Here is a 22785-nt window from a genome sequence, read left to right as displayed (position 1 = left end):
GGGAATGATGTACTTTGAAAAACAATTACTCTGTAATTATTTGTGAAATTTACTAGCGATTCCTAAGAAACGGCAACACAATTAAACTGTAACGCATTGAATTTTGAAAGACTGAAATTACATTTTTAGTAACACTTTAGTTTGGGGACCGTGATTTTTCCGCACCGTGCCTAACAACGCCCCTTAGTTGTTCTAAATTCACTCTAATACATGGGCTTCAAGGGGCTTATTGCTTATATAAAACGGTTACTCCGCAAAAATATTCATTTTAATATTTATTTTATTCAAAAAATAAACACCAGCAACAAAAAATATAACGTTTAACTAGGGCTGTTAGTTAAACGTGTTAATAACGGCGTTAACGCAACCCATTTTAACTGCGTCAATTTTTTTATCGCGCAATTAACAATCTTTTTGGCCCAGCAAACTTTGTCGTTTTTTTTTTTTTTCACATGCTTTTGCAACACATCTTGGCATGCATGGCCCTGCGCTATGAAACCCATTCATTTCAATGGCTTGCGCCGCGAGAGGACGTTTTGTTGCTTCAACGACCAAAGCGCAAGCGGATCTAGCTAGCTATAGGAAACAAAAAAAAAACAGCCACACCGCACACACTTGTTTGGGCTTGCGAGCCGGCCAAATAGTTGGTAATCGTTGCGTTTTTAGTGGAGGACGAGCACGAGACGCTAAAATGGATGCCAATGGAAAGTTTACTAAAAAGTTGCCAAATGTTTCCATTGACAAGACCAAAGCGATCTGTGCGTTCTGTCGTTGTGAACTGAGCTATCATCATCGCAGCACGTCCAGTCTGAAACACCACTTGATTGCCAAGCACACACACACACACACACACACACAGATGATCCCAATTCTCCGCCCCTCGTCAATATCAGGACCTCGTCAGTATTTCTTTCACCCTTTTATTGATGGACAGTGTTACATTGTGTGAGAGATTGTTTGCTCCAAGTGAGAAAGTTAGTGTGAAATTGAAATTGACACAATTGGCTTGCAAACATGTTTAAACTACAAACATAGAAACAGATTTTTGTATTATTTATGATTTCTTTTGCCACCTGTATGACTACATAAACTGTGTCTACTCTACGCATATTGGATTAGTATTGGTGTAATACATATGGTTTGTTTGCAAAGTAACCGGTTCTGTCGGTATGAACTTAACTACTGATTTTTCCTGCTCCTCTTTGTATTGCGACAAATAGAGCTTTAGTCCGACAGCACAACATCCCTTTGTCCCTGTACTTGCTTTTAAAGTGAAGTGTCATGTAATACACTGTTTTTTTTTAACTGGTGAACTATTTTTGAGGTCCTTCAGCCGAGGAGCTCATTATACATTTAAAAGTGCTGAATACTTAATCATTACGTCGTGGCACATTTAAATGGTTTGCATGAAGTTTTATGTCTTAGACTGCAAAATTCACATCTCACTACCATTTTTGCAGAAATCCCAGAGGATGAGGCTCGATACTGGACCGGCAAACTGGAACGTATCAATGCTATGGGCATTCACGATGAGGTAAGACCTGTGCATGTGCAGCAAAACAACAGCATGACTTCAATATTTCACTACAGTGGGGGTTAGTTCGCAACCAACAGTCCACACTGACTGTCATTGCATATTATATAATGCATATCATTAATCTATCCTCATTATATTATATGCAATGACAGTCAGTGTGGACTGTTGTTGCATGACAATTTTATGAGTGCATTTACATCGTGTTTTGCTATAGTTGTCATTGAAATTTGCATTTGAACGTGTAGACGTTTTCCAGAAATCATAATATCACTTTATATTACTTAATTCAAGATCGTAGCTGTGAGATTGTGGGTAATTGTACCACTAGTTATGAAATAGAATGTATATGAATGAATTTTAAAAATATTTAAATGTTTAATGAACTTGATGTCATCCATTTATCTTTTTTTTTTACTTTTGATTATAGCTGTTGATTATAAATATTTCTTGTTAATATTAAAAATTAATATAAAAAATATGTAATGTATAACTTTACTGTATATCTCACTTTGACTTTCTGCTTTAAACACACATCATCCCTGACAGGGGACAGTAAAAACTTTTAACTTTTTAGTAATTTAAGCGGTTGCACTTTATTTAAAGGTGTCTTTGTTGCACTGTTATTACACATTAAATTCTGAGTTATATTATGTAACTACAGTACATGTACTTACTATAGGGTTGGGGGATTAGGGTTTGGTTAAGGGTTAAGTTTCATGTAATAACGCATCATTACTGTAGTAACTACATGTAACATGTAACAAAGACTCTGTAAAAAGTGTTAGACATTTAAAATGTTATCTCTTAAGATGTGCTGTAATTTGAGATTGGTTAATATTTACATCTTAACAATCACCCCTTTGTAACACAATAAATTTGTCATTATCTAGTTTTCTTTGTCAAGTCTATTGTTGCTTACTTTTGGCTTATACTTTTGGCTTATCTTATATTAAATAATACAGGTAGATTTGTTGTTGTCTCTGAGTTATATATGTAGGTCTAATTATATACGTTTCTTCTCTGTTTCCATCTTGTTTATCTAATAATTACCGTCACAGCATTGGTATGGGATCAGCATGTGTGTGTGCTTTGAGCAGTTTTTGTTGCTGTTTTTAATATGACCAGAATAATAAAACACACTCATGGGTAATTGTCTAGGACTTCTTTAAAGGAACCTTGGGTTTTGGAAAGGCACTAATTAAATATACATATATATTATTGTACGGCAGATTTATCAGTATAATCATGAATATACAAAAAATTCTTATTTTGCAAAAATCATAATAAAGTCCTTAAATTAATCGGTCTCAAGATATATATAATATTGTATCTGTACAGTTTGAAGTGAGTTTTGCAGTGAATATGCATGCAATTTAATGTTTTTTATTATTATTATTATTGGAATCTGCATGTAATTACTACTTTATACTTTTTTCATGTTTACTCTTATCCTGTTCTCTCTCCTCATGTTAGTTTCCCTTACAGGATGAAGTAGCGGGACGCCCTCTGCCCGGTGCTGCCTCTCAATGCTGTGAGTGACAACATCTCACACTAGATGGAGCCACGGCATCATGCCTGATGCTTCACTACACTGTCCACTCCTTTATCTTCACATGCCTCTTCTTTTTGTCACCTTCGAGTAGTGTATATGTTAACATACAATCTGTTCATAGCATATCGAAACACAAATGTCCGCTAAAGCATCCTGCATTTGAATCAAACACAAGCATTCACATTAGAACCAAAATGTCAGTCTTTGTAAAGGGATTTTATTTTTGCACATCTTCTCTCACTCTTGATTTTTAACCTCACCAGGCAACTATTTTGGATGGGCCGACAGCCAGAGTATGTAATTTTATACAGTTACCCTTTACTCCCTAGAACTTCTCCGGACCCTTAAAAGCCCTTCTGTACTTTCATATGAGCCCGAAGTGTTGAGATTTTCATGCACACTTGCATGGATGAAATCTCAATACAACCCCACAGATCCATGTATTGTAACACATTTTATAATAGTTTTGCAATGGCAAATGTAAATATTTAGTGTAAAAATAGTGTAAAAAATAAATATCTGAAAATATTTGATAATGAACCTGAAAATGAATTCACCTGAAAAATATTAAATTAACAGTAATTTACATATTAAAATATTTAGGTGCTTTGTTTAGATTGGATGCATGAATTTCCCCCCCAAAATATCCTTGAGTTTTTACCCTGTTGAGATAATGATTTGTTCTTTGTGTATGTTGTGAGCTCCCTGTTTAAGTTATCCTGCATTCACTTCCGTCTACTTGTTTGTATTGTGTCAACTTTGTTTCAGAGAGACGCATATGATTTCACTAGGATGATCAGAGATTGTTTTATGCTTTTCTTGTATTTACATCAAAATATATTTATAAAAAAAATCCAAGATAGATTGGAATTTTATGCATTACTCATCTGTAATATTTCCAGCCTGACCTTTCTGCCTCACCCTAACTAGCTTTGGATGACCTGGACAGTCCTGTGGAGGACAGAGACAGTGACTACAGGAGTGAGACGAGCAGTAGTTTACCTCCCCGCTACCACACCACAGCCCAGCCCAACTCTTCACTTCACCAGTATCCCATGGGGCCACGTTTTCAGCAGCATATGGACTCCTGTGCTGACTCTTTGCACAGCTTTGAATTTGACTATAGGGAGCACCATGCAAGCAGGTACATTCAGTTACTATTGAGTATACTCACTATACGTCTTGTTACTTTGTGTGCAACTGCACCCGACATTTTGGAACAGATACAGTATGTCCATAAATCAGCTTTGAAATAGCAATTTGGAAAAAAGTAACACATATTAAGGAATATGAATATCTTGTTATGAGCGGATTTTTTTCCTCGTTTAAATTTCTATTTATTTTTTTATTTTTCATTGTTTTGTGTTCTGCCAAATATCCTGCTGGGTACAGACCATCTTTGTTTGTTATGCCAAACTTTCAACTTGCAACTTGCAATCTGAGAATGGATTTCTAGTCTTTTAGACTTGGGATTTGTGTAAGAGAAAAAAAAAAACTGAAATGTGGTATTCCAAGATTGTGGTTAATCAGAGTCTTTTGTGTGGCCCAGCACAGAGCTAATCCGGATAATTCTATTGCATCAGATCCCTTTAAAAAAAATACAGACCAGAGATTGTATTTCTTTTGGTCATTAAGTTATGGTTGGGGAGAGGGGTGTCTATTTGTCAGTGAGGTGAAAGGCATTTCATGGTATAATAAGGAATGTAAAAAAAATCTTTACTTAAAGTGTCCCTATTATGGATTTTTGAAAATGACCTTTCATGTAGTGTGTAACCTAAAAGAATGAAAACATCCTGCAATGTTTTGAATGCGAAACTGCACTGTAACATGCACCGACATGCAATTGTTAATGCAGACGGTGAGGAATTACAGTTGCAACATCTCATAATGTACCTCAAACTGAGTCGCATATCACTGAGAAATGTCCTGCTCGAGTCGTCCTTGTGATGGAAGTTCGGGTTGAATTACTAGTTCTTCCATTGTTTCATCGTCGGACTTGCATTTTGATTGATATGGTAAAATCGGAGTCATTGTTCATTACTGTGTTTAGTGTACAGTGGAGGAAGTCTCAGGACACGCATAATTGATGTTGTTATGACAATGGGTGGTTTGGTTTTCGACACACGTGCTGTATACGGTAGACCAATCAATAAAATAAGCTGTCTGGCCAATCAGAGCAGAGTAGCTCACGGAAAGGAAGGATTTAGAGAGATTGAATTATCCGACAAGTCGTTTGAGAATCGTTGAAAATGTGGTGATGTGTAAATGTATATTATGAGAAAATAAAATAGGGGCACTTTAAACTCAAAGCTTTTGCTTTGACATTGCTCTAGTGCATCACTATGATCATGTTTTTGCTTTCAGCAGCTTTTGTCTCTAATGTTGAAATGCGTTTTTCTCTTTCTTTCTTTCCCCCTCCTTTTTATCCTCTTCCATCCTTTTAATCTCCGCTAGAGTTCCTAATCAAAGGGGTAGAGTTAGGATTGTCCCAGTAGATTCAGGCATGGGTGTGGAGGATTGGGAGGTAAAATACAAACCACAGGTTAAAAGTACCCAGAATGAGTTCCTTAATCGAGAGAAACAGACATGGATTGAGGAGCAAGACAGACAAGATGATCTTGTTAATATTGAAAAGGCTTACCATGACCCCATACTCAAGCAGTTGTCTCCAATAAAAAATAAAAGTGCTTCATTAAATGCTGCTTACCCAGAAGGCTATGCCACTATTGACCAAAGGAGAAAGAAAAAAATCCGGGATCCAGGAGGACTGGAACATGTCGGAGCAGAGCATTTCCCTCCTGATCTTGCATTTCTCCGTCAAAAACGAAGCGAGCTTGTATTACGTCAAGTGAAAGAAATGGAAGAGGCTGATGAAAACATGATGCCATGCCTGAAACCATACAAAAATGGCTTACTCTACAAAACTAGAATGTGGGCCAAAAACAAGCTAGAAAACACACTGGAGAATTATGTTGCATATCAAGAGGAAGAAGCTGCTAGACTGAGGGAAGATGTAGGCTTTGATTCTGAGGGTTCAGATGAGATACAATATTCCATTGGCTCTGAGGAGGAGTTAGAGGAAATGACCTCTTTAGCTAAGGCACTCAGGAGTGAGGAGAGGAAGAATTATAGCCACTATGGATGTCTCTCAACATATGGTAGCCAGAGTGAGAGGCTTCAAGGTTACCGTGACAAGAAAAGTGGAAAGTGTAAAATTGGTGGATGGGCTCCAGAGGTCATGCTGTCTCCTGTAGAGGAACCTAGTGATGAATATGTTGATCCTATGGATGAGCTGCAGTGCCTGGTTGAAACTGTATCGGAATATCTAGCTGAAAAAGAAGAGGAGATCAGTAAATATGGATCCTTACCGAAGTCTAACAAATCAAGGCTGTCTTCTCAGGGTAGTGCAAGAACGGAATCAGTTGGAGATGAGCAAGGGATCATCTCTAAGGAAGTAAAAGAAAAACCCATAGATGCCAAAGAACTAAGTTCAAGTGGTGATTCTGAACATGGAGTGGCAGAGATAAAGAATGCCATGAGCTCATTATTTAGCTCTTTAACAGATAAAGTTGTGTCAAGCTCAAAACAAGTAGGGTCTAAGTCTGTTGAACAATCAGAGGCACCAAATAATGTTCCAGCTCGTTCTGGTATATCAAAATTGTTGTCCTTCATACCAAAGTCTGCACAAAGTCCCACACCAGTAGCTGTGGTATCACCTACTCAGGATCCTCAGTATGATAGGAAGTTTGCAATGCCATCTCTTTCGTCTTTCCAGCCATCTGATGCCAACTTTCAAGGGGTAGACCAGTCAACTCAAACAATCAGAAATGAGTACAGTGGTGTCGAAGCTCACAAAGAGACACCATCTTCTATGAATTCAGTGCAGGAAAATGGGAAAATTTTCACTGGAGAAAATGACAAAAGTTATTTTCAAATGGATTTTGATGCAAGGCAAAGGAAGCCAGGAGAGCAGCAGATAGTTTTGAAAGACTATACAAAACACAGTAAAATGTCAGATGCATATCAAGTTAACGGTGAAAACCTTCTTACAACTACCTCTAATGCAATAAATAGTGAGAAGACGCACATTAAGCCTCTAACACAAAACTCCGCTGAGGAGTCAGGATTTTTTAGTCCTTTTAAGAAATCTATCAGTTCATTAATCTCACCTGGATATTCAGTGCCTCCTCAGACTCAAACACAGACAGTTTTTCCTGTCTTCAGTTCAGCGGAAAACATAAAAGTAGAAAAACTTTCAGATAAATCCTCCATTATAAGCCAACCTCCTGTCTCCTCTGGCAATGTATCTGTCCCACAACCTCAAAAATCAGAAGGGGGGCTGTTTTCTGGATTTCTTAAATTTGCAACTGGTGAGGATTCTAGTACAACAAGAAGTATGTCACAAAACTCAGTTAAGACCGATCAAACTCTTCCAGCCACAAACGTAGATACAGGTGTATTTCCCTCTTCAGTTCCTGACAATACAAAATCAACAACACGGATTCATAAAGAACCCCCTGAGGCAAAGGCTATGGTGAACACAGAAACAGGTTGGTTTTCTAGTTTTTTCAAGGTGGCACCAACCGAAGATCTGCAACCTGTTACTACACCTACCCAAAAGCCTAATATTCAGAGCTCTCAACTTCCTCCCCAAAGGCCTAATATTCAGAGCTCTCAAATTCCTCCCCAAAGGCCTAATATTCAGAGCTCTCAACCTCCTCCCCAAAGGCCTAATATTCAGAGCTCTCAACCTCCTCCCCAAAGGCCTAATACTCAGAGCTCTACACTTCCTCCAGGGTCAAATCAGAATGTACCTAGGATGCAACATCAGAATCCAGTTTCTGCTAAAGAACAAATGCAATTTAGGCACCAACATCCTGGTCTAAGTGAAGTCCCTCGTGTTACAGAGCAAAAAACATCTCAAAATGAACGTCAGGGCCTGTTTTCTAGTTTGTTTAAATCAGCTGCCTCTGATGATTCACCAGGTTCCCAAACATCTACTAATCAATCACAACAAGGAGGCTTACTCTCAGGATTCATGAAATTTGCATCAACGGGTGATATGACAGCAGTTACTCAACTCAATCATTCACAACAAAGGAGCCAGTCTGCTCAAGTAATAAATCAACAAAACCAACCTCACCCCCAACAAAGTGCATCTAATCCTCTTGTCTCATCCTCCTATGGAAACGAGTCTCATAGACCTCTCCAAAATCTCTCTGAGCAACAGCCAAAATGTGCTAGTGCACCACCTCAACAGGGGAGTATTTTGTCTGGCCTTTTCAGATTTGCCTCCACTGACAAGGTGTCAGACACTCAAACAAACATGTCCCAGGAGCAACAAAAATCATCAAGTGTGAGTTCTCATCAAGATCCTGCCAAGATGAATGCAGACAGACAGAGCTCTAACCTTGCTCAGCAGTCCAGAATTCAGAATCAGCAGTCAGACCAACATCAGAAAGGCATAGTAGATGCCCCTGGACAAAGTGTATCCCATCAAGGACCTTCTCAACAAGATGACCTTTCGTCCGGCCCTTTCAAGTTTGCCACATCAGATGTTTCTGTCTCTCAGTCAACACAACAAATACAAGCATCCAACTATCAGTCCTCTCCTCTCCAGCCAAAAACAAATGTAATGGGACAAAGCCACTCAACTCAAGATAATTCATTTAAACAAAAATCCCAGTCAGGTGGTCTCTTTTCTGCCTTTCTTAAAGTATCCTCCACTGAGTCACAGGAACTGAATATGCCACCTGTTACAAAGGAAAACAATGAACATGCTTGTTTGCAGCAGTCAATTGAGAAAAAACATAGTTCTCCTGTGGCAATGCAAGATACATCCTCTCAGTCAGGAATTTTGTCTGGTCTATTCAGTAAGCTCACATCCTCGCATCCTGAAGATGCATCTCCAAACGGACAGAATTCATTTAAACAGAAACAGGAGCAGCAACATATACCAACACAGATTTCCACTCAGAAATGTCAATCAAAAAGGCAGCTACCTCAACTACCCTCTCAGAATCAAGCTGAACTGCAAAACCAAAAGCCCTCCAATCAACAAGGTTTCATATCAGGAATATTCAGCAAGATTACAACAGATGTTTCCCCTGCCAAAATGGAGGACATGGTTGTTGAAGGATCACATTCTAATGGACTTCTGAGAGACAATGTATCTGACTTAAATATTGTGCCTAGGATCTGTGACACAGAGAGCCTTGATTTGAGGACACCAGCAAGTTATGCAAGGTCAAAACAAAATCGTACTGCATACACATCAAATAGCACTGGTAATTTACCCCTCTTATATAGCTCACAAAACTTTTTGCTCTCTAGTCAAGTAAGAAACACTTCATATACCACTGACAATCTTTGTAGCCCCCCTCTTGGTTACCCGCCTCGAGCTGTAATGTCACAGGAATATTTAAGGCAGAGCTATCCATCCTTACATAGTATATCAGAACAGTATGGTTACCAACAAGGCTCTTCTTCGTATGCATTGGAACTTAGTCCCAATGATGAACACTCATGGATCCAAGAATCAATTTTGTGGCAACAGCTGAATGATCAGTCATTGGGCTTCTATCCTGATGGACATGGAAGTTCACTAAGCAATGAAGTCCACAAATCTTCCCAGTGTCTGAACAATATAAATATGGATGTAAATCAACAATATTGTCCTACTCGGGAATGGATGAGATGCAAGGGACAGAACGATAATCAACCGGAGTATTTCAAAGATATTCCCAATAGTTCAATTAGACCAAGAGCATGGAATAGCCATAACAGTTTGGATGCTATTGGTAGCCAAGAGTTTGGTGTATTGAATTTGAGCATGAAAAATAATGCTAAATTAGGAAAGTGGCATTCGTTTAGTGCAGAAAGTTGTTACAGTCTAAACAGTGTTTCATATCATGAGGGATATTATGAGGAAACCCCTCCACATCTTTCTTACTCTGCTAATGGACAGTATATCTATCAAGGCACATCAGAAATTTTCAGTCAACCTGGGAATAATGGAAGCTATGTTAATGTAGCTACATCACCAAATCATTGGAACTACTCTTCAACAAGCAACATTGATATGGAGGAACATGTTTATCTTGAAGAGTCAGAGTGGTATCAGCAATGGCTTTCACTTTTGGACCAAGGGATGTGGTGGCCTGCAGATGATGGAGATTGTGGATATTTTGTCTACACTGATTATGAGTATATTTACGCCCTACTGACAGACGAGTCTGGGCAATATGTCTATGCGTGTGCCCCAGAACAAGAGTGGGGAAATAAAGGGGACTTCTATCCTAGTGCTTGGTTGTATAATGAGATGGTTAAAGTTTGTGGTTTTAAGATTCCTCTCTATAATGAAGATGAGCTCCTCTGGTTTCCAGGGCAAGACCAAAATGAAGCTGAACTTCTTACTGCACCTCTTGACTTGTCAGCTGCCTATAGAAAAGGTAACCAAATCATGAATCTTAATCTAGAGTGTTTCTCTCAGATGTTTGAGGATTCCATTCTTCTTCAAAGACAGCGAGCTCTGGATTTTTCCAATTATCAATTCAACAAGGTTAAGATGGATACAAAACAACAGCTCCAGACCACTTATCATCACTGGGATCCTTCTCAGGAAGCTGTTGACCTCTCATTTTATGGTGCCAACCACAATAGTGCAAATCTCAACAGCAGAGAAATGAAAGAACTGCTATCCCAGAAGGTTTCTATTTCATTTGGTGCTACCTCAACTACAAATTCACCTACCACAGGTGTCTATAGCTGCTACCAGCCTCAACTGAGACGCCGTTCATCCACTGGTGTACAAGTAAAGCATGTAGATGATGTTTCAGAAGAAGAGTGGAGAAAGAGAGTACAGCCTGGGGAGGAGCAGCCAGATCGATCCATTAAGAAAATATCGTCTTTTCTATCCTCAATTGTTGGCAAAAACTTAGATTCAGAATCAACCAAAAACACAACTGCCTCAAAATTACCTCCTGCCAAAGGAGAAACTCGACTTATTGATCAGCAAGCCAAAAATATAATCTCAACAGGTTTTCAGAGTCTTAAATCAAAGATCATAAAGGATGACTCCTCTTGTGGAACAACTCGCTCGGAGAGTACAAATCAGTTGGCATCCAAACCAATTTCAACGACATCTGGAGTGTCACTAACATCTCCAACACAGTCAACAGCTTCCACAACTCCTCAAGGTGCATCCACTTTAAGCTCATCTCAGAAACCCAAACTGGCTAGACAAGCCACAATGTCACAACAGTCCTCTCTTTCTTTAACATCCATTGGTTCTACTACTGCAACTTCTAGAGACTGCTCAAGTATAACCTGTGAATCTTCCTCTCCAGATGTTTCTCAGCCAGGAGATACACATGGTGGGAAGCCATCTGAGCAGTTGGGTGGGTTTTTAAACTTTTTCAAGACAACAGTGGGAATGGAGGAAGTAAAGTCAGAGGCCTCTAAATCTACTCAGCCGTTATCTAGACAACCAGAGAAAGATGGATCTGTGTCTGCTAGCATAAAAGATTCAACCGCAAACCAAGACAAAACTGGAATGTCTAGCCTTTTTGGGTCAATAGGTGATTTTTTTAACATAGAAAGTCCTTCTCCCACACTATCAAAGACAAATCTGCAACATTCTCCCTCACACCAGCAGCCAACTTCTATGATAAATGATGTAAACAAAGACTGCCGCCAAACAAAAACAATGCCTAAAGGAATTCAGAAACAACAATCAGTGAGTACCTGTGGACAAGATCGTCAGCCAGAATTACCTAGTCTATTACAGTCATTTCAAAAAAGAAGTGTCTCCGGATCTCAGATATTTTCTGCCGATGCTAACAAGGTACCAACACCAGGGAGATCTCAAACTATGCCACCAACTGGGGAGACAAAACCAGATGCCCCCTCCAAGCCGTCTGGTGGGTTATTTGGTTTCTCTGTTGGGGATATGTTCTCAGGGACCACAGCCTCTAAAGAGGAAGGCAAAGGGCTGATGTCCATATTTGGTGGTTCCAGTCAGCAACAAACTCCATTTCAAACCGGATCTGCCTCTTCTCAAGAATCAGTGGATGGTGCATCTGCAAAAGAGCCACCAGGCAAAAACATCCTGACTTTATTTGGAGGTTCCAGCATTCAACAGACTTCACCACAGACTGGATCCACAAGTCAAACTCCCACACAAGGAGGATCTGCTCTTCCAAAAGAGACTCAAGGTCTGAATTTATTTTCTGTGTTCAGTGGCACTAGTAGTGCACAACAGTCTTCAACACAACTGGGTTCTCTTCATCAAAAACAAACATCAGGAACTGTCCCTCCAAAGGAAACATCAGCCATGGGTTTACTCTCTATGATTAGTGGTTCTAGCACTCAGCAGACTTCACCTGTATCTGGAGCTGACCCACCAAAAGATACACCAGTAACTGGACTGCTGTCTATGTTCAGTGGCCCTAATCTCCAATCTACCACTCAGCCTGCACCTCAAGGGAATGGACAACCAAAAGAGCCCCTGGGTAAAAGTTTATTTTCTATGTTTGGTGGTTCAGGACAACAACCTTCACAGCAGGCAGGATCAATTTTGGGTGGTATATTAGGTGGATCATCAACCTCTAATGAGAGTCCAGCAAAAGGCCTATTCTCTATGTTTGGAGCACAACCGCCATCCACCAGAGTTCCAGTCCCTACTAATGAGCAGAAAGTTAAACATACTACTGTTTTGGATGGGTTTAACTCTCAAAAATCTCCACCACAATCAGTATCTTCTTCTGCAACAGGAGCAACTCTTTCGAAGGAACCACCTAATGACAGTCCAGCAAAGGGTTTACTTGTAAGCTCCGGAACAATCAGCCACCCAACAGCTATGCAGGGAGGCTTGACTCCTGAGTCTGTTGTCCCACCTAGTAGGCCATGTAAAGAGCAATCAGTAAATGAACTACCCTCCTTGTCTAGTGAATCTAGCCCTCAGGAACCAAATTCAGTGTCAAGTTCAATTTCTCTTCAAGTTCAAAAAGAGTCAAAGGAACCACCTAATATTATCACTGGACAAAATACATTGCCAGGCTCTTCTCATCCTTCCTCACTTCTAAGTGGTCTGCTCTCAAATGAATCCCCTGGTAAAGGTCTTTTGTCAAAGTTCAGTGGGACTACACATCAGCCAAGTGAGACACTAAGCTGTGATCCAACTGTATCAGCAACAAAAGCCCCACAAGAGGTATTGGGAGCTATTGATGGTAGTTTGGCATCTTCTGAATTGAACAAGTCACCAGCACACCAGCAGGATTCTGCTGCTCCGGGTGTAGTGCCACCAAAAGAGGGAGCAACCTCAGGCTTGTTGTCAATGTTTTCTGGCTCAGGTTCTCAAAATGCTTCTTCTCAAACCGGATCTATACTTGGTGGGATTTTCCCCGGTGCCTCGGGATCAATGGAAATTCCTGGCAAGAATCTATTTTCTATGTTTTCTGGACCAACTTCACAGCCCGGTACAGCCAATGCAGGGCATAAAGTTGAGAGTAACAGTCCAGGTGCTTCTGCCTTTAATGAGTTGCCAGGAAAAGGTTTATTTTCTGTGTTTGGTGGATCAAGTCCACAACAGGCCACACCTCAGCCTTCTTCAATATTTGGAGGTATTCTATCTGGAGTTGCTTCTAAGGATGCTCCTGGAAAAGGTCTTCTTTCCATGTTCAGTGGTTCTAGTTCAACACCTTCAGCTAGTCAAACTGGACCAACATCAAAACCATCTGAGGGTAATAAGTCTGTGGGCTTTGGCCTGTCAAATTTGAGCTCCATGGAGGAAAATAAATCAGGACCCCAGAATGATGATTCCAAGCACTCTATACCCTTGGCCGATGACAAAAAAGCAGCTTCAATGGCTTCAGTCTCTGCTGATATCACTGAAAAAAGCTCAGATACCATTGTTGAGACAATAGTTCTTGAAGGGAGTAATCTAGATGTTACCCTAAAAAATGCTAGTGTACCTGGAGATGCTTTATTAAAAGATATTAATTCAAACTCAGAGCAGAGTATAAAAACAGAAATTCAGACTACAGATGGTCAAACTCAACATGTAAAACAGGGTGATTCAACTGAGCCCAATGGCTTTGAGGGACATCCTAAACATCCTGAGCCACAGAAATCTGTCATAGACTCATCAACTGAAGCTGTTAGTGGCTTTATGTCTAAACTGTTCACTGGTGCCAGTTCAGTAACAAATTCATCTGGTGGTCTCTTCTCACAACCACACCCAAACACCACCACACAAAAAACCTCATTCTTTGGCCTTTCAAGTAGCCTACCCACTGAGTCCATAAAAACGGACCTTTTCAGTATGTTTAAATCACCTGAAGCACCCAAAGCAGCTGACGCAACACAATCTGTTACCTCTACTCAGTCGCTTCAGTCAGTCCAAGATCAGAGTGCACATAATGATTCACGGTCATCTCCTGGGGATCTTACATTGTCTGGAGATAAAGTAGAAATCCATTTGCCTGTGAAAGAAATGCCTGCTGATGATACTTGCAGTAATTTAACAGTTGCAACTGTAGATCCCACATCAGCTCCCAGCTGTCATCCAGCTGAAACAGTTGTTAAGGAGCCTACTGAAGGTGAAGTAATACATGAGAAAAATATTGTCATTGTTTCTGAACCTGAAGCAAAGATTACAGACAAATCAGTTCCTGCAGTAGACAGTAGCTCAAAAATAGCTCAACACCCTCCATCATCAGAACCTTCTCAGTCCATATTTGGCATGCCAGGTTTAACACCACCTAAGTTTGGTTTCATGTCTGGAGCTGCAGACGCTGGAAAGTCTTTTGGATCTTTCTTTTCTTCACCACCCTCAATATCAAACACAGAAGGTGGCAAGTTTCTCTCTGGATTTAAGTCAATTTCACCAGGGCTGTTTCAAGAGAAGACTGTGATATCGAAAGAAGAAACGTCAACATCTTTATTTGGAGCAAAATTTGGTTTTCCATGGCAGAAAGAAACTCCGGAACCTCTTAAGCAACAAACACCTCCAATTGTTACAACCCAGCCTAAAGCTCAGGAGAATAAACTACATTTTGAAGATAGTACAACTGCTAAAATAGGGAATAACAATTTTATCTCAAAGGAAGAAAATGGTGAAATCCCACACCCTGTTGACATTAAACAAGAAATTGTTGCAAATTCTGAAGACCAAAAGACAGAATTTGTTGTCCCAGAAAATGACACAGATAAGCCCCAACTCGGTGCTTCCACACCTGATCCACCTCCACAAAAAGAAATAGAAATCCATATCCAGACCCAACCTTCTACAGATGTCCCTTCAGGATTACAGCAGGAAAAGAAGGACCTTTTGATTCCAAAAAGGCTAGTAGCAGCATACTAAATGGTTTCATAAACCATTTATGTTGCAATAAGTTTACATGCACAGTCATAATTCTTACAAGGCTAATGTGTATATAAAAATATAAATGTTTCTTTCTTATGTAGTTTAGTGTTTTACTTTTACAATTTGAAGTGCGTTACACCAAAAAAAATATGCTTTCTAAAATTTTCAGATACCAATTTCTAAACTATAAAATCTTTTAAGGCCTCATCATTATCAGAATTTGCAGACTAAGAATATTAATGTGCATGTAAACACACTAACTGACTTTTAGTTTAACTTTTAGCTTTAGTTTATGAAGATGGTGTCTTTCCCTACATGTGATTGTTTTTTCTCAGTGCAACGTGAATTGTATAGCTGTTGTGTAATTGTGTATTTCCATTAGCTGTGTGTTGCTTTTATTGTGTTTCTTAATTGGAATTTAGACCTACTTACAGTATGCAATGAATGTAGTTCACAATCTCAGTGACGGTAACTCATTTGTTACTAATCTTTCTTTCTTTAGCCCCGTGGACTCTAGTCGTTTTGGATCTTCAGGCAATCTCAGTCAAGCTAGTTCTCAGCTTAGTGAGACTGGTCAGGAGAGTGCTGCCTGTTCAGAGTTAGAGGAGTCCTACCATTCCTACCACAGCACCGGCTATCGGCCATCCAGAAATGGGCATCACACTACCAATGGACATACTTCCTTGGGGGAAGATGAGGGATTGAAATCCTCCCAAGAAAATGGAAAGAGTATAAGCAGCACCATTAAAAATGAGGGGGTTTCTCATGTGGACAAAATGCCTGAAAAAACTCTCAAAAGGTACAGATATTGTACTGGCTTACAGTGAGTTACAGCTTACAGTTTACTGTGTACATTTGTTATTATAAATATTTTCAATATCATGAATTCAGTTTCACAAGATATTTTGTTTTTCTAGCTTCAGAGATGATGGATCAGCTTTGCCATTCTCTCCATCCAGAGTACGCTGGCTTAAGGCAATCAACAAAGTGAGAGTTCAGCTTAAGGAGGTATAGTAGGGAGCTCATACCCTCCATCTCCTTTGTCATTCCTCCTTCATTTTATCCAGTTTCACACTTTAGATCAAACACTATCACATATCTTTTTTCCTAAAAACCTGCATAAGTAACCAGCATCTTATCAATCCATTATAAAATTATCTCTTGAATTGAATCTACTTACCTTTTATTCTTTTCTAGTAGGTAAGTATGAATTGCTCTGCCCCTATCAGCTCATTCATGAACATCTGTTTTGGATTGGTTGAGTTTTACCATACAAGATTTAAACTTGAAACATTGTCATTTTTTGAGACTTTTAGAAATATTTATTTTGCATTTCATTTTTTGGTTTGTTGAAACTTGGGGCATAGAAAATTCGTCATTGCGAAACTGGTAGTCCACTAAGGTACAGTATCAGCTAGGAAAGGCATGCTGGGTTCCTAGCCTAGACCTCACAGCATTAATCTGCGAGGGCCAAGGTCAGGCTCTGAAGAGTTGCTGTCTGATGCCTCTGATAAAGTCTCAGAGTAATTAAGCATAGAGAGGCAGGGAGCTAGAGATAGTGTGTGTCTTGAAGGGTATTTAATGACTAGTTAAAAGAAATTGGGGAATTGACTCTGGGAAGTCTACAAAGTAAACTGCAGGGCTATTGGTCATGTCTAATCATCAAAAGTGTTGGAATATAGTGTTAAAGATGGAGTAAAGGTATATGCAGTGGAGTATAATGTGCTAGGGTGTGTATAAAAATAATTTCATAGCACTTATGCTTAAATTATCTTTGCGGTATTTAAAAATATTAATTGCAAATATGTTCTATAATTTACTTTTAATAATTAATACTTATTTCTATGAGTTTCTATGATTCATTTAAAATAATTATTGGCTATTTATTGGCAATTACAGTATATACTATACATTTTTACAATCTGTGTAGCCTAACTATGTAATGCAATTAAGATTACTTTCATTTTAAAGCTTTGTATTACATCATTATATTTATTTTTTTCCCTTGTTCTGTTGCTTGTTCTAAAAATCTAGCGCTGTTTGCCCCATTTCTTTCTCTCTCTGTCTCTCCCTTTCTCTTTCTCTTTCTCTCTCATCTTGACAGTCAGTAATTAGCAATGCTGTTGTCCCCTATCGTTTCTTTCATTTGACCGCACACAAAATTGAGTGTGTGAGCCACTAGAAATAAATGAACATCGCAAGGCACTTTTGTGGCCTTAAATCAGAATTAATAGCATCACAAAATAATAATGTCAAATCAGATTAATTCTAATTTTGATTACTTTGGATGAAAAGTGCCTGCTTTTGATTTTATATGACAATGTCTACTTTTATGTACAATGTCGATAGGACTATGAATTTTTAAAGCTGTAGTAATTTATTCCGATAACGCGCCGCTCATGCTAATTAAGTGGTTTCACATACGGCACTCTTGATTGAGGCTCCATTATAGTGATTGCTGCTTGCGACTTATTGTGAATGCTTATGTAAAAGCTGCTAATTTAATACAGTGGAGAGACAATGGGTGTGGCTCAGCACGTTACTTAGTCACTTCAATTATTTTTGCTGTGAAGGACATAGGGAATAATTTCAAAATGAGCTTATTCTTATAAATATCTGCATTAAAGGAGATTTAGCTGTAAAACAGCGTCTTATATGCCTCCTTACAGTCATAAATCAAACACAGATAAGACCGCTAAGACTAGATTTACACACCTTTCTGCTTTAACAGTGTAATACGATTTAGCTCATACCCTGATTGGTCTTTAGCGTTTTAACGAATTGTTGTTTGTTGTCATTGGTTGCACTTCATAATCAACATATGGAGGATTTTTGAGCAGCAATATAACATTTGTGTTATTTGACTAATTGACTCTACAAAATTCGTAAAAAACAAAAGTTCCCTGTAACATTCAAATGTTTAATTGTAGGCAATGGCGACAAGAGAGGAGAGATGGGATGCTGGCATTTTGACAGTTCCAGATTAGCTTTGTGTTGGAATGCATTGCCAGAGGACACGGAGAAAGAGAGCGAGAGAGGGAGAGCAAGTGAGGAGGTTGTTTGAGGGAGAGATGCTCCACTGTGACTGTCACACTAGCCTAGACTGGAATCCGCTCAACTGTGCAGATGTCAGTTTGTGGAGAGGGTTGTGTCTGCTTTTTTGTTCGAGATGTGCTGGATTGCCAGAGCAGCTGAATGGATAAATCCTTGCCGTGCAGGAGTGTTGATTAGGTCAACAATTTGAAATCCGGAGGCATTTTTATTCGCAGGTGGTTTGGTTTGGGTGTTCTTGAATCCTCAAAGTGAAACTTGATTTTTGTCTTTTTTTTCTCCTGTGAGGTAAGTTTTGCACTTTTTTCAGTGTAGTTTTCTTGTGCTGATGAAGATTAGTAAGGGTCAATTTTATGAAAATTGTTATAAAAATATTGGGGTTATATCTTACCCGAAACCTATTTTTAGAACCTTTTTTTTTTCATCTTGGAGTGAAATAAGTCCTGATCACTTGTTCATGAGGTTCACCTGAATATATTAAATGTAGCATAGAATTAGACTTAAGGTTGAATATTTATTATAATAGTAATTGAATGTTTTATTGTTGACTGTCTAGTTTGGTCTGATAAGTTATCAGCTTGTTTATGCCCTTCAAAAAAGTTATTGCAGACACCAAACACCAGGAGTAATAGAAAGTGTTAGAAATACTATTACTTATAACACCTAATTCAAAATATATTAAAAATTAATGCACTATGAAAATTGAAGCACTTAAAGTCAATCTGAAAAACGCTCAACAACCCATCTTACTACTTAATGTGACTTAAATCATTTGGAAAATAAGTCAGATTACAGAACTGTAAGGCAGTGATTTATTTTTGTATATATTGGTAATTTATTGTATTTTAAATGACATTACACAACTTTAAAATAACTGTTTTGTATTTTAATAAATGCTAAAATGTAATTTATTTCTGTGATGCAAATCTGAATTTCATCAGCTAATAAATCTACTCTAGTGTCACACGATTCTTCATAAATCTTTCTAATATGCTGGTTTTGTTATCAAATATTATCAGTTATTATGAATTATTATTGGTGCTCAATTATTGATAATGTTTCTTATCAATTTTGAACTTTTTTGCTGCTTAATATTTTGGTGGCCATTTTCAGGATGCTTTGATAAATAAAAAGTTCAAAACCGCATTTATTTGAAGTATATATATTTTTTGTAACATAAAGACATAATAAATGTCTTTACAGTCACTTTTGACCAATTAAATATTCGTTTGCTGAGTAAAAGTATGAATTTCACATTAATTTTCAATGGACCTACTTCAAAAAAGAACTATATATATATATATATATATATATATATATAGGCCTATTTACCTTATTGTTTGCATTGTTTCTTGCCCATGTTACCTTAATAAATAAGGTTATGTCAGCCCACTCGTATAAATTTAAAATATTGTTAAAGACAAAGTAAACTGTCATTAATAAACTAAGAACAAATAATCAAATTTTGACCACTTTTGAATAAGAAACCATATCAAGCCTATGAAACTCGTCAAAACACGGTGGTGAGAAGAACACTTGCACACACACACCGGGACATTTGACTGCTCGTCACATTTTTGACATTATTGATACTGCTTGCAATCATAATGCAACGTACCTGTCTACGGGACATAAATTACGCCTTCAACCCACTTGGACTTTTGCACCACGAAAACAAACACTTGCGTCCCATGATTGCCTCTCTCGATATTACAGTTTAATATTACAGCGATATTACAGTTTAACATGTCTGTCATTGGAAAGATCCACGTTGTGTAATGAATAATTAAGAGACAGTGTCTTCTCATATGAAAACTTAGTCTCATTAATAATTATGAGACACCGATGAGTCATCAACGCACTCACAGTGCACTGTGACGTGGACACGAAGAAGATTTTAAACCCGGAACTATTCAATCTACAGAACTATTAAATCTAATAGATGCTAACATAGTCTTCAATGGTGTTCAACACGCATACCTCTGTTAAAATCTCAGAATATTTGGTTTGGGGATTCATGACCCTTTAAGACATAAAGCACGGATCCAATGTACTGTTACATATGCGTTTTATTTCTCAACCGTTAAGTTCGGGTATTAGGACATAACCGACTATGTTTACGAGGATATACAGTATACGCCAATATGGGCATTTTGACAGTGTTGTGTAAATTTGTCTGTTCAACTGCAAGATGATGTGAAAGAGAACACAATTCAGTATTTGCACGCTGTCTTTTTGGGCTCGCGCTTTGGATTTGTGCTCACGCTAAACTTCTCAAACCACGCGGGAGTAACGAATTGAGTTTTTTTAATTGGCAAGGCTTAAAAAAGTACAAATGATAAACTTTGTGATGATGCAGCATCCCTGATGACCAAACCTGTAAAGAGTAGTGTAGCACGGTTTCCACAGAAATATTAAGCAGCAACTTTTTTTTTAACATTGATGTTTATTTTATATTTAAATGTTGTCATTAAATGCTAATGTTTTTTAGCAACAAATCAGCATATAATCATTTCTGAATATTTTAAATTGTAATATTTCACAGTATTACTATTTTTACTGCATTTTTGATCAAATAAATGCAGCCTTGGTGAGTAGAAGAGACTTGTTTAATTAAAAAAAAAAAAAACATAATTATTCCAAACCTTTGACTGGTTTAATTCTTACAGTTTTTACAAATCCTAATCTATTTCAGTCAGCTAAATTATTTAAATTGCCAGAAGTCAGCAGAAGTTGCACAATATTTCACTGAGTCATTCTTATTGTTGAGTCCTGAATTATTAATGTCTTAACTTAGCCTAGGTAAATCAAGAACAGCACTAGTAATGAGGGCTCCTTACTCTAAACAGTGCAGTGCAGAGAGAGTTCAGAGTTTCTTATTAGAAATTCTGCTGCATATACTATATCTTATCTCTTGGATGGAATAGCAAATTAGGCAGGAATATGAAATATTTTGATACCTGAGCTATCTGCAAAATGAATGTCACAGAAATTAGTTCACAATCTTATTTAATTCCACCAAGTTTAACTAGGCCTTTTTTAGTCACATATCAGTTATAGCCTCATTGGTCCTTCAAAGAGTCTGATTTATTAGTTTCTGTCAGCTGTGCTCATTTTTGGATGATATTGGGCAGAGGTTAAACTTATAATAGGAATATTTAAATGTAATTTATGAAATTCGGAGTATTCTTGTGGCATGAAAGTTAAAGGCAAAACTAGGGCACATAGTTTGTGTAAATTTTTAACTTGAAATATTTCAATTAGTTTAGTTAAAATGGCTTAAAGGAGAACTAAGGCACAAAATGAACCTTTGGTCTAATAAACCATTGGTACCTAGTCAACTGTTCTCTGAGATTTGATTTCATCGAATGTAAAGAGTTTTATCTTTAAATACTGTTTAGATTATAATGCTAGTATATGGGGACATATAATAAGTAAAAAGAAATCTCTAGTTAATACCACTAACAAGGCTCAAAATAGCCCCACGCTAACACAGTAACATAATGAGGGTCCCTACATGCTTTTAAAGACAATCCACTTCGTGTATAAAGGCAGGAGCCATCTTTGGAAAACACTCTCGATAAGTTGAACCATAAACCAGAACTGTGAGCTGAACTGTATGAAGTTCAGAGAACTGCGTTCGTGGTTCGACTTGTCGAGACTGTTTTCCAAAGATGGCTCCTGCCTATATACACGAAGTGGACTATCTTTATAAAGTATCTTCTTATTAAACGGTCTGAACACTTACAAAGTTCTCAATGATTCGTTTTGCATGTAGGGATCCTCATTATGTTACTGTGTGTTAGTGTGGGGCTATTTTGAGCCTTGTTAGTGGTATTAACTAGGGAGGGCAACGATTAATCGCGATTAATCACATCCAAAATAAAAGTATGTGTTTACATAATATATGTGTTTGTAGTGTGTATAATTAATTTGTACAGTATATATAAATACCCACACATGCATGTATATATTTAAGAAAAATGTGTATCAAATATTTATATTTATATATAATATTAATTATATATAAATATATATATAAAGTATATACATGCAAATATTTCTTAAATATATACATTCATGTGTGTATATTTATATATACAAATTAATTATACACACTACACACACATATATTATGTAAACACAAACTTTGATTTTGGATGCGATTAATCGTTGCCCATCCCTAGTATTAATTAGCGATTTCTTTTTACTTATTAAATGCCATTATACGTATTTAATAAGTATAAAACTCTTTACATTCGATTATCATGAAAACAA

The 22785-nt window shown here is 37.8% G+C and overlaps 1 protein-coding gene across 3 annotated transcripts in view; it reads left to right on the top strand.

Annotated features, from left to right (window-relative positions):
- unc13bb (unc-13 homolog Bb (C. elegans)) overlaps nucleotides 1-22785 on the top strand; it is an 85220-nt gene that overhangs the window by 28482 nt on the left and 33953 nt on the right. For 2 of the 3 annotated variants that reach the window (XM_039677236.2, XM_089126115.1), the window contains exons 6-10: nucleotides 1461-1534; nucleotides 3011-3068; nucleotides 4020-4233; nucleotides 15959-16255; nucleotides 16374-16464. In XM_039677236.2, coding sequence (XP_039533170.2) covers nucleotides 1461-1534; nucleotides 3011-3068; nucleotides 4020-4233; nucleotides 15959-16255; nucleotides 16374-16464 — 734 coding nt within the window. Of the gene's footprint in view, nucleotides 1-1460; nucleotides 1535-3010; nucleotides 3069-3352; nucleotides 3383-4019; nucleotides 4234-5543; nucleotides 7710-7853; nucleotides 13118-13201; nucleotides 15435-15958; nucleotides 16256-16373; nucleotides 16465-22785 lie in introns of all 3 variants that reach the window. The other variant, XM_089126114.1, reaches the window with a different exon arrangement.

The sequence above is a fragment of the Pimephales promelas genome, chromosome 23, assembly GCF_988280905.1.
Source record: "Pimephales promelas chromosome 23, fPimPro1.hap1.1, whole genome shotgun sequence".
NCBI lineage: Eukaryota > Metazoa > Chordata > Actinopteri > Cypriniformes > Leuciscidae > Pimephales > Pimephales promelas.
This window is presented reverse-complemented; position numbering and strand designations above follow the sequence as displayed.